Genomic DNA, 12,007 nt, shown 5'->3' with positions numbered 1-12,007 from the left:
GTCTCTTCCTCAGTCCGTCGCCGTCTCCGTCGTCTGGGTTTCGGCATCCGGAAGACATAACGGACGTGATACGCATCGAAATGCAGATCTCTGTCCGCGCAGTTGATGGTCCTGTTGCAGAACATACACGGGGCGTGCGATCTAGTGTGGTTTGAAAACATCATTCCTGGGTGAGTGCAAGTGGAGGACGGGTGCGACTCAGTCTTCGTGTTTCAGGCAGAGAAGCGTGCAATGGGGCGACATCACAATACAAGGCAACCTGTCAAGCTGTTGCGGCTGTTCGTGACACTTCTTTATGCTGTTTTAGGTGGTTGCTATGCTAACAGTATAGAGTACATCCGTGCAAGCAATTGTACAATATCTATACGATTGGTCTACAGGAAGGCGGTGTCTGTGTGGCCTAGTCGCTACTCTGAAGACGAAAGAAGAGTATGGTGACTTAGTACGGATAGGTTATGTGTCATCCAAAGGGTACGTGCACAACTGATCCATTGTGCAGACCATTGGCAAGGACTGATTGTGGGTGAATCAGTGGAGATGCACCGTGCCAAAGTTTTTGTGGCAACGGTAGTGGAATGCGAAGGCAATGTTCGGGAGCGAACACGGCGCCCATGATCGTAGCGTGTCGACATGGAGGTGGTACGCTTTGGCACGGTGAGGAGTGCATCTGGGCGGTGCTATGCACACTTTGGTGTGGCGGTGGTTATGTGTCGGCATCGTGGTGGGTAGGTGCCCGTCCAGCCGACGCCTGCCGCTTCTGCAGGGTTTCCTCTAGAGGTACAGGTACATCCTTTCATCGGACAAAACCTAGCTGATGGTATGTTAGTCGTTGTGAGTCTTTGACAGCTCTTTGGCATACCATAGATGGGGTTATGTCGACTGTATCGCGACTGGAAGGTGCCTAGTGCTCTTCTTTATGCCCGCAATCCGGAGGCTCGCACGTTGGGCTTTTCTCCACGCCGACTCCACCTTGCCTTGGTCGTCCAAGTCGTGCTTGGCTCGACGCTGAGGCCGCATTTTTGTTTCGTGGGTGAGGCGCGATAGTTGTGGATGCTTCCTCGGCAGTGGAACAAGCTGCGAAGGGTTGACATTCCCTTTCAGGCTGAGCAAGATGTGTGCCACCGCGAGATGTTGGCAGGCTTCGGCATGTCGAGGGTAGTCCCTTTTGTTCAACATGACGCCGCAGCAGCATTTGAAATTTAGCTTCGGCATGATTGTCAAAGATCCAGAGGATGGAGGATGAAGAACTGGCTCAGTCGGATCGGGGGAAGTGCGACTGGAGACTGGAACAGAGTGCCACTTGGGAGCTCTACGAACGCGTGGGTGGCGCGGTTTCAATCTGCAGCTGTCTCATGTTGGCTTTTATAGCGAGAACTCACTTCTTTGTTCGTTTAGGCGCCCATATGTTGCTTTGTCCCTCCGTAGGCTCCTCCTTCCTCACTTACTCTTCGTTGTTTGTTCCTCACCCCACGGGTAATGGCCCAGCAATGGATTTAGTTCTATATTAGCACCTGAGGGGTGAACAGCAAGTAGTTACGGTGCCGGTATCACTCTCCGCCAGTGCGACATGTACGTCATGAATTGCTGGACTCTGTCAGTCGCCCATGGCCCTTATTCCTCTGTCTCCTGGTGCTCTCCTCGCATCAAGGGTACTCGCTTACGCACTGTTCCATCTCCGTGCCCTGTACGGACATCTGAATTCTTCGTTTGTTTCTACACTTGGAGGACCTCGACGTATTCTTTTACAACAGTCATATGGTTGTTACTATGACGAGTACTGTCAGCGAAGCCGCATTACAGGCCATAGTGCAGACCTACAACTTATTTCGCATCAACACCTTTTGGACCGAGACAACGGTTATCAATGCTGGGACCTCCCGATCATTGTCGCACGTCTCCTCGTGGAGTTTCTGGTCGACGATATTATACTTGGCGTTGCAGTCGGGGCACGTCCGTACGTTGCCGCCAGCAACTGCCTGGGCAGGAACAATGGGATTCATCGTGGGGATGTGCAGAAAGGATGAGAGATGTGATGTCTATGTTCGCCACTTCACTTTGCTCTTTATATATGGCGAACTGGTCGCAAAGCGAGGTGATGCATGGCACCGGTCAGTAACAACGTGTATCGTGGTGTCATGGCATGGGATCTCCGTCTGCTTGATTGTTACCGTCCGATATCCTCGTGTGGCAGCAATGCAGCTATTGAAAGCGCTCAGGCGGAGTCGCCACTTCGTTGGATCGTGCGAAGCATGAGACTTGCCATTTCAGGCCGCTGTCCTTTCCGCCTCTCGTCAATTCTCTCCAAGTCCGCCACGACTCCAGTGGTCACTTCGGGGGCTGCAATTTTGTTATCTTGCAGTCGCACTTCAGCTTGAACACCGCGTCTTCCTTGAGGCGCATCTCAGCTGGACGATATTCTATTGTGTTCAAAATTAATTTCAAATCCTACAACTGACTAGTACACATGTCTTCCTGCGCTGTCGCAGGTTCCGTGTCTGATGCGGATATCCTGAAACACGAAGGTGAGGCAGAGTAGCTACACTGTCTTTGGGTAGCCTTCCATTCCATCCCCCGGTGCTGACATGATGACTTTCACAGAGTGTATTGTCTCTAACCCAGAATGTCGCACTTACGTGTCATCTACGGTGGTTCACCCCACGAGACGCAGGTGCGATGATGAGTGATCAATTACTCGTCAATGTGTTGCTGCTGCCAAGAATTCTTCTATGTGATAGACCTTTTACTGCCCTCTGATATTGTTTATGCTCGCCGCGCTCTCCCCGTTCAATGGATCTGCATAGCTTCTCATAGATTGCGCGTGCCGGAGGATACCAAGACCAAACTAGAAGTAGACTTGCAGTTCACCCTGCCTTTCCTTGGGTGATTTGCAAGCTATTGTCGGAGCTTCAAATCAAGAGAGGTCGCGCAGTGACAGCCCATGCAACGTTGCACTCAACGGTCTTACTTCCCTCCTGCACGCTCGCTGCGAGATATGAACAAGGCGTTGACATGGAAACCTGACTCGCAAGTGAACCGACTCATGCCCACAGGAAGCAACGTTGAATCCTCAAGTTTCGTCCTCCTCTCACCCTCGGGCTTGTTGGCACTACTCCTCGTTATCATGCAGTGACACAGCATGAAGAGATATAGTACGTTTTTCATACATTCGCAGTCGGTGGGAGATCTAATATGATACATTCTCATTCAGAACAGGGCTCTGTCGACCAGCGAAACAGAGCAACTACTTGCACTGCCACAAAGTTCCCTTTCTCCGGGCTTGTTTTTCTGGTATTTTCACTTTCCACAAACCTGGAACAGCCTGTCGTCTCCGGAAGGAAGTATCCAGTGCATCCGGTGTGCCTAGTAGAGAACCTATTCCGTCGATCAGCGGTCATCGAAAGATCACACCAGGGCCGTGGCGTACCATCGTTAAGCTTGGCATAGTCAGGTTCGTCCTGATAATTCGTCCAGAACACATGCATTATGTCCTCGTCAGGATCAGGAAATACATCGCGCTGACACCACAGCTGCTGGGTTGGGCCACAACTCGGGCCTGCTGCGGCTGCTGTGGTGGCCTTCGTAGCACCGTTTTCCGTCGGCACCATCTGGCTGGTAGCTCGCGCGGTTATTTGGGCGGGCTCTACGATTCCTGGTTGGTGGATGGGCTTTATCCGATGCTCACACACTTTCATGTGGAACTTCTCGTCGATTGAATTGTACAGGTATCGACACCTGCTGCATCTGTGCAATTTAACGTCACCGTCTCCGAAAGCGGGTGTGGTACAAGTATCTTTGTGCAGAGGGTGCCGCCGAGGTGGGGGCGTAATTGTGTGGCGTTCATCCATGGCTGTAGTATTCGTTTGTAGAAATGGAAGATGAGGAAGAAGTGTGGTCGTGAGGGCAGTGTTGGGTGAGGCATATCGAACATCGTTATATATAGCCAAGAGGCAAATGTCATGCGACGAGCCGCGTTGCTTGTTATAAGACAAGGAACAAAGCAAGCACTAATCATGGCCACCCAAAATGGGTTGCCGACTCGTGGCCCGTAGCGATAAATGCAACGCGCCGCTTTGTGGTTCAAGCTTCATATAGGCATAATATTAGAATATAGCAAGTAACCCAAGATATTGGTGTACATATTCCAAACATATCCTAAACAATAACACGAGATCCTTCGTCGATCCGAGGCAATAGGCGACGTCGACATTACGCAGTCGCATCATCAGCATCCAAGTCGATGGTGTTCTCGGAACTGGTGGCCGTGTCCTGCACGGCTGTTGGACCAGCACGCGTTGCCTCTTCTGCAACGTGGCCTCTGTCTGACACCTTCCTCGGACGCGCAGCTTCTATGAGGTTGGCAAATTCGGCTTTATGCGCCTTCTATTTACATTAAAGCGCTCTCAGTGAAGAGGTAAAGGTAGTCAGGAGGAGGTCGACGCACCTCGTAGGCCGTTGTATCTGTGACAACTTGTTTCCTTGCTTTCCGCTCGTCTTCCCACGTCTGCAGCTCGCGTCTGAGCTGCGAGAGGGTTTTCCTATCGGTAGAAGATTGATCTAGGTTGGCGTTGAACATCATGACCCATCTAACGCCGTGGTGAGTTTCACAGCACATCACTGAAGGGTCAAGTCCTTACTTCGCGTGTCGTTTATTCAATGTATTCCTGTCGCCTGTTGTGGGTAGGTTGTGCTCCAACAATCGGTCTTTGATGACACTATCCTTCAGGGTGTGATAGGAGACCTTGGGCAGATACTCTGTATCTTCGGCGATCTCGGAGGATTTCGCTCTGCGACGTAAGATAGGCAGAGGCTCACGGTTAAATTCGAACGTTGATCATACCTTTCTTTCTCCTTTCCTTTACGGGTAGCACCTCCGAGTATCTTGGACCATTCTTGCTTTTGTTTGCCTTTGTCTCCCGCCGCATGTATGACGCTTGTCGAGCCTTCCACACGCAGTTCTCGGCAGTTACTATCGAGATGGGTGTTGATATTGTCATACGGGACGTCTTTTTGGCATACTGGGCATTGGACGAGGTCTGTAATTCGTGAGAGATGCTTACCCGTCGCGAGAGGATGGACATACTATTGAGGGACGATGGTGTGGCTGGAGATTGGGGGCTCGATTTCATGGCTGCATACGGCATGTTTAGCTAACAGCAAGTATATGCAGAGAGATGGCACCTTTTGCTTTGAACCCGCTGGGGGTTGGTATTGACGGGCCACTGACAACCTGCACCTCGTCATCCTCCTCTTCAGACGTAGCGCGTTTACGTTTCTTACTGGATTTCTCGGACTCCAGTTCTGATGGAGTAGATAATGCAAAACCATTCTGCGAGGTACGAGTTCCTTCCTCATTAAAAAGACGAAGTAAATAGGCCCTGTCTCGAAGGTCACAATCAGTCAATCATGAATATCAGAGATGCAGACCGTGCTAGATTCCACGCTTTCACAGCATTCTCCAAAGCAGGATTCCTCCTGATTTTTGTGTCTGATGCACTCTGTCGACAAAGAGGACACTCTCCTTTCTCCTGAAGGACAGACCGTATGCACTAGGGAACAAAGCATCAGGAGCAGCGATATTGTGCGGAAAAGTTCCTCATACAAGGGAGCAAAAGCAGTGTCCGCAGCTGATCGTTACTGGTGCCTGGTATAGCTCTCTGCAGATGCTACAGCGTAGGGCTTCGTCAAGCTGGCGGACACCTGGCGCGACGTCCGCCGGCGGGAAGTCGGACGGGTCTTGAATATCCGTATCATGCAAGAGATCATTAACAGACATGTTGGTACGCCGCGATTTATAGCATTAGATATCCCAATAAATGCAGACAAATCAGGGATGACAATAGGGACGGGGTAGTATAAGTCAAGTAGGTCGCGGTCGGGAGCAGAAGGCGCGTAGTCACAGCCCGTGACAGTCGGTGACGGACGCGTCAAATTCACGTGATTGAATGGGAGCCGTGACCGCGTCACCTCCGATTCGCTCTGTTTGCAACTACTCAATCGTAGCGGTGCTCGCGCCAGTCCCCGACTCCAATGGGGTGCTCATGGTTTTTGTATGAGCAAGGGTGTGTGATTGATACATATGTAGTACAGGTACAGGCATTTGTGGTAGTTACAGTAATGGAAAACTACACGAGCGAGCCATCATCATTGTCACTGTCATCCGAGTGGTGTTGGTCAGGCTCGGAATTCGGTCGGAAGACTCCGAGGAGGGGCATGGGCTCATCCTCGAGGAAGCCGTGGGGCATTGATCCCGGAGAAAATGTCAACATTCTCCAACCACTCTGTAGAACAACAAAAAAAACATACAGTACTGTACACCTGGCAGAGCAACACTTCAGGAGAGCAGCAAGAGTGTCAACTTATGACTATGTGGCACCAAAAACACAGCAATACAGTACCAATGTATAGTTTTGACTTTCCGAGGTTCACAGAAGCAACAATATGAACAGCACAGAACACGAAGAAATGTTCGAAAATGCAGTGCGAGCCTTGCGAGGTCGTCGACCATCGACCGGAACAGGTTAGTCTTAGTCATCAAAACTCCTTGCGTAAAAAAGAGTCTGTCACCTATTTACACATGTTTACGTGCGTCGTACGGAGCTAGCAGAGGCGCGGTACGAAATCCCTCGACAAGGCCCTCCTCCAGTTCCTGGAGTTCGGGGACTCAATTAACAGCTAGGCAGTTAACGACATTGACAGGTTTTTCTGGAGGGCCTTTCGGCAGCCAAAGTATTATCTGCAGCATGGTCTCTCTCTCTCTTACACTAATTGTTGCGTTTGTTCTCCGGCGTTCGCGTTGGGGCCATGTGCAGTGTACATGAGCAGGGGAAGGTCTGAAGCTTGTGGATCGACCAGGTTTTCATGATGCGAATCTTGACCATTCAGTAGCGCTGTAGCACTTATACACTTCTCAAGTATCTGGTGAAGCAACCTGAGTATCACAGAGAAGCACCGGTAGACTAAACCAAGTACATACAGACATGCTCTCCACGGTCGGCTATCCTCGTGATTGATTGTGATAGAAGCATCAACAGCGGCAGTACATCTTCACACTCCCGCCACAATACGTCCAGCGCATGAGCAAAGAAAGCTTTGCACACTTGTGCTTAGTAAACGTGCGAGACTCCGGTAGTCGGGGATGCACTCGGGCAGAAAGACAAATGTTGCGGAGGAGTCCGTCCACACGTAAAGCTGGATGCGTGAGGTTTTTGATAGGCGTACGTGCCTGGATAAGATGCTTGAACCCAACTCGTTGAAGTTCGCGAACGACGAAACATATCCCGTGACAGCGTCACAACTGTGACTGACGCGCCTTCCGACAGGCGCCTGGGAGAGGAACGATGGCTTCTGAGTCCTTGTGAAATTTCTTTGGCACCACATATTTCAAGCATGCTCGTTACGATGACAGGGCATTCAATCGCCGCACCAACTAGGACACACTCAGTTGCAGGCCTTGGACTTATCTGCCTAAGCTTGAAGGTTCTCTCCAGTTGTAGTACAACAATGCGGTGTGTTCCCGTAAGGTTCTTCTCAATATTTGCTCTCCCTCACAGCTCCCTGTTGTCTTGGACTTATCTGCCTAAGCTTGAGGGTTCTGCCCATCCGTGTGTCTGGTATCAGGTTGACCAATCTGGCATCTGGAAGTGCGTCGCTACAGCAAAGCTGATTAGGCTTACCTCTCATATGTGTGTGTGCGCGCGAGCTCGCCGCACGAAATTGATGTGTGGAAAGTGGCTAGGTGCAGAAGCAGCTCGCATGATCAACAAGCCCAAATCATGCTGAGACGCGTTTTGTGCGTCAGCTAAGTAAGCGAATGCATATTCTCTCGCAGAATTCCGGTACTTGAATTCAGATTCGGCCATGCCTACTCACTTGACATGCTCCTCGCCAATCTGTTCCACTAGAAGGCAGTCTTGCACTTGCCCATGGACCAGGTGCTGTTGCCGCTTACACTCCCACAATCCTCTCGTCGTTGCACTCACCAACGCTTTCCCTACTTATCCACGCCCACGACGCTCCCGTTGCAATGTGGCTCGACCAACCCCGGCGCTGTAATCAGCCTAACGCGGGAGCGGCCATAGCTGGGGACGGGAGCACAAAGACTTAAACCTTCAGTCTGTATCAGTCAGACTTTATTTATAGTTCGCGCCTCAGTTGTCTGCAATTGAACACGGAAATGAAACATATCCCCGGTACGGGCAGAAGCTAGCATGTCGCTTCGAGAGTCTATTGCATGGGCTCGGGCAGTGCGGGTACTGATTTGAAGTACATATGCCGGTTTGCCGGAATATGACTGTTATTTCTAGAGGTTTACAAAAGCGATATAATCCAGGGATCCCCGACAGTACCAGTGGCAGAACCCTGGCGAGAATTATTGCTTCTACCCTGTGTATCACTTCGTTCAGCACCTCCAAATACAATGCTCGCCAATATCGCCGAAGTTGTGGGGAAGACTTTTGACTTTATAGTCATCGGTTTGCACAGTTGCTGCTGCTCTTTCCGTGGTAAATAGCTAACCAAATTCCGTCTATCCAGGTGGTGGTGTAAGCGTTTCTACTCGTCGGATTGTCAAGAAATACCTCTCAGTTCCTCATTGTGCTGTCACGGTTCTCAGACTGCTGGTCTTGTGTTGGCTAATCGTTTGTCGGAGGACCCATCTCTCTCTGTCCTTGTCTTAGAGGCCGGGGAAGCCAATCTAGATGATCCAACCATTTGTGAGCTTGCTGTTGCCTTTGACAGTGAAGCTGACTAAATAGTGATGGCTGGACAGTGCTCGCCGGTATTGCCAACAGAACAAACTTGGAGAACAACCCTAGATATGACTGGCGATTCCACACTGTATGAACTTCCCGGTTAATTATTCCGCTGAAACATGCTCAGTATAGTTGCGCAGGTTGATCAAGTTCATTCGAATAATCGGTCTTTCCTGTGGTCACGGTAATCATTGATTGCCTCCCGTAACCAATTGGTGCTGAAAATAACTCTCCTGCAAAGGGGCAAGGTCCTTGGCGGTAGTTCTGCAATCAATGCATATTTCTGGCATATGCCTGCCAGAGAATATCTTCAAGGTGGGACTTCCGCAGCAATGCTATAGAGTGGCGACCGAGTCATCTTTCTCTCCAGTGTTCGAGCGACTAGGAATTACGGGATGGAACTGGGAGACAACCGCGAAGTATCTGAAGAAGGTTGAGAGGTAGGGCGAAAATACCTTCTCGTCTCTATCTGAACCAATGATTTTTGTGCAGATTCGTCCAGCCCGATCATGACCTCGATGTGTTGACCTTCGACATGGCTCACCGGGGAGACTCAGGCGAGGGCTGAACATTATTACGAAATTGCAATTACCTTGAACTTGGTCATCACAGGCGCTGTGGTAACCACTTTCCCGAAGATTATCTCTAACCTCGAGAGACCTATGATTGAGGTTAGTAGTTGTGGTCACACTGGAATACAGCCGTTAAGATTTCAATTTCATAAGGCGTTGAAATTGTTGGGTATCCCGCATACCACCGATTCTGTGCGTAGAATCTCGTCCATTTTCCAGCACATCGACTTACGTCTCTCCTGGGTAGATGTCTGGTTTCGTTAGTGTTTTTTTGTCCACCTTCCCTTGCAGATTGCACCTCATCGTTCTACCCAGTCAACTGGGTCAAATTCCGTAGCTCTGACGATACAACCGGACACTAATCAACGGGCCTATTCAGGCAATGTGAGTACAGTACCTTTCTCCTTCACTTGTACGACTGACACCCACGACAAACAGATGTATTATGCCCCCGCTGCGTCTCGGGAGAATCTCAAGGTGCTTGTGGCAGCACACGCTACCGAGATAACAACGCATGTCACCGGTGATGGCACTACAACCGCTATCGGCGTGAAATTCATTCATGACGGCATTCCTCATGAGGTGAAGTGCTCGAACGAGGTTTGTCTCTGTGCAGGGTTAGTCGTTCATTTCCTCTCGTGTCCTCATGATGGTAATACCGCTTATCAGGGCTATCATGTCTCCTCAGGTCTGTGCAGAACTTGCGAAGTGCTGACCCCCGTCTAACTTTTTTGTGTAGATACTTGAATTATCGGGGATTGGAGACCATGACGTGCTCACGAAGGCAGGTGTCGAGGTGAAGGTAGAGTTGCCTGGTGTTGGCTCGAACGTGCAAGAACATCTCCATGGTGGAATAGTTTACGGTACGCGTTCATCTTCAGTGTGTCATTGAGAGCTCATGGCACTGGAACCCGTGCAGAGTTGGATAAGTTTTCCTATGGCGGAAAGACCTTCCAAACACTGGACCCCCTTTACGATCCGCAAGAGATTGCAAAACAGCTTATGCTAAAGTGAGCGAGTAGTTCTGTTCCAATTTTTGACGGCCTCAAGTCAACTATGGTATCCATTCGTCCCGTGAAGTGCTGAAGGAAGGAGTCTTCTCAACCTGTGTCCCGTCAGTCTCACCTTCGTACCTATCGACGCTGTGTGCCCGGATACGGCGACCGTACAGGAAACTCATTTGCAGAAGATCCGCTCTGGGATTGAGGCCGACGTATACCCCGAAGGTCTCAAAAAGCAGTATCAGGTCCAGCTTGACCTTCTGGAGCGGAAGGTACCGGATCTCGAGATTATACTTGGCCCTGGTTCATTGGTACAGTTCCGTGCGTCATCTGCATTGAAGGTTGGTCCATGTGTCTTAACTAGTATGCCAGCCGTTCCCGATCCCAAGAAGAAGCATATCTCGTTTGTCTATGGTTTAAACGCACCGTTCTCCCGAGGCACTATTGTGAGTCTCATATATCTTGTCTCTATCCGGCGCTCACGGATGTGTCGTAGCATATCGGCTCGAAGGATCCCCTGACTCCGCCAGTGATGGACCCTCATGTCTTTGAGGAGTCTTACGGTCAGCGGACCTCCTACTATCCTCTCTCCTTTTAGTTCCAATTATGCTTGGCTCAACTTGCACTTAGATCTCATCACCATTGTTGAACTTGTTAAGTTCTTCAGACGATTGACAAAAACAGAGCCGTTCAAGACAATCGTGAAAGGTGGAGGCCATTTAATTTTCACCGTCTCTTTTTAACTCCGAAGTATCTGTATTTATTGGCAGAAACGGAGGTTTATCCTAGTCCCGAAGTCGAGACGGACGAGCAGCTGGCTGGTATGTGGTGTGTCTGAGAGATCTCGCGAACGTCTCTGAAGTTCTCTTGTAGACTGGATAAGAGACACCGTCAATACCACATTCCGTACGCATATCATTACCTTGTGTCATTGGGCATTTTGTTCAAAGATAAATCACACAGACAGCGCGGGTTCATGCTCAATGTTGCCTGAGGAAGACGGAGGAGTCGTCGACTCGCGCCTCAAGGCATACTTGCTGTATGCCTTCGCATGTCGATTTTCTGACTCTTTTTACTTAGGTCTATCATACCACGAACATACGCGTCGTCGACCTGTCTGTCCTTCCTCTGCACATTGGGGGACATCCTCAAGGTTCGATACGCTCCTGTCAGTTACGATGTCTTACCCCCAACTCATCTGTCATCCAGCTCTGGTGTACGCAATTGCAGAACAAGGTGCGTCCGCTGCGTGACGTTTCGTTCGATGAAGGGTCTGACCTGTTTATTCAGCCGCGGATATCATTAAAGGCAAGATCTGAAGGTGTTGTAGCGGCGACTGTATGCCGACTAGACTGTTGACTCTGTTGAGTGGTGGTGATTTGGTAGGGATCGAGATGTTTGACTGCTATATTGTGCAAGATATGTACTTTTCGCTGTTCTCAGAGCTGATCATATCCAATGCCCCACATAGGATGGGTGTCGACGCAAAAGAGTGTTTTCGCAACCGCCTTTGCGGCCGAAAGGTCCCACTACCCTGCTTCGTTAACCAAACTTTGTCGGACTCCCCCCATCTAGCCCGTAAGCCTTAGTGATACGAAAACACCCTAAAGACGCCAAATTCGACAAAGCTACTATTTGGCATCATGAAGGCGTGCAATATGTGGATATTGCGGAACAAACTTCA

General features: G+C 50.0%; 3 protein-coding genes across 3 annotated transcripts; 1 reads left to right on the top strand and 2 right to left on the bottom strand.

Annotated features, from left to right (window-relative positions):
• Positions 1 to 1,713: 1,713 nt before the first annotated feature.
• On the bottom strand, positions 1,714 to 2,000 carry SCP_0410470 (hypothetical protein; the record flags this gene model as incomplete). Its single annotated transcript, XM_027757774.1, has 2 exons — positions 1,714 to 1,765; positions 1,819 to 2,000. 2 exons carry the CDS (start codon positions 1,998 to 2,000, stop codon positions 1,714 to 1,716), a joined length of 234 nt encoding a protein of 77 aa, XP_027613575.1.
• A 2,206-nt stretch (positions 2,001 to 4,206) lies between these two features.
• Positions 4,207 to 5,773, bottom strand: SCP_0410460 (Postreplication repair E3 ubiquitin-protein ligase rad18; the record flags this gene model as incomplete). Its single annotated transcript, XM_027757773.1, has 8 exons — positions 4,207 to 4,380; positions 4,442 to 4,583; positions 4,635 to 4,784; positions 4,838 to 5,033; positions 5,081 to 5,128; positions 5,179 to 5,375; positions 5,425 to 5,546; positions 5,600 to 5,773. The coding sequence occupies 8 exons, from the start codon at positions 5,771 to 5,773 to the stop codon at positions 4,207 to 4,209; spliced, it is 1,203 nt and encodes a 400-aa protein (XP_027613574.1).
• A 2,457-nt stretch (positions 5,774 to 8,230) lies between these two features.
• Positions 8,231 to 11,642, top strand: SCP_0410450 (Dehydrogenase citC; the record flags this gene model as incomplete). Its single annotated transcript, XM_027757772.1, has 27 exons — positions 8,231 to 8,249; positions 8,304 to 8,471; positions 8,533 to 8,540; positions 8,612 to 8,711; positions 8,768 to 8,835; positions 8,891 to 8,934; positions 8,992 to 9,065; positions 9,121 to 9,190; positions 9,243 to 9,307; positions 9,363 to 9,421; positions 9,476 to 9,514; positions 9,570 to 9,581; positions 9,638 to 9,706; positions 9,761 to 9,939; positions 9,992 to 10,010; positions 10,062 to 10,185; positions 10,242 to 10,332; positions 10,403 to 10,644; positions 10,696 to 10,769; positions 10,820 to 10,886; positions 10,954 to 11,031; positions 11,094 to 11,144; positions 11,197 to 11,229; positions 11,287 to 11,351; positions 11,404 to 11,476; positions 11,533 to 11,559; positions 11,614 to 11,642. The coding sequence occupies 27 exons, from the start codon at positions 8,231 to 8,233 to the stop codon at positions 11,640 to 11,642; spliced, it is 1,947 nt and encodes a 648-aa protein (XP_027613573.1).
• Positions 11,643 to 12,007: the final 365 nt, after the last annotated feature.

The sequence above is a fragment of the Sparassis crispa genome (assembly GCF_003851025.1).
Source record: "Sparassis crispa DNA, contig_000003F, whole genome shotgun sequence".
Lineage (NCBI taxonomy): Eukaryota > Fungi > Basidiomycota > Agaricomycetes > Polyporales > Sparassidaceae > Sparassis > Sparassis crispa.
Note: the sequence above shows the minus strand (reverse complement) of the source record. Positions and strands in the feature narration are given on the sequence as shown.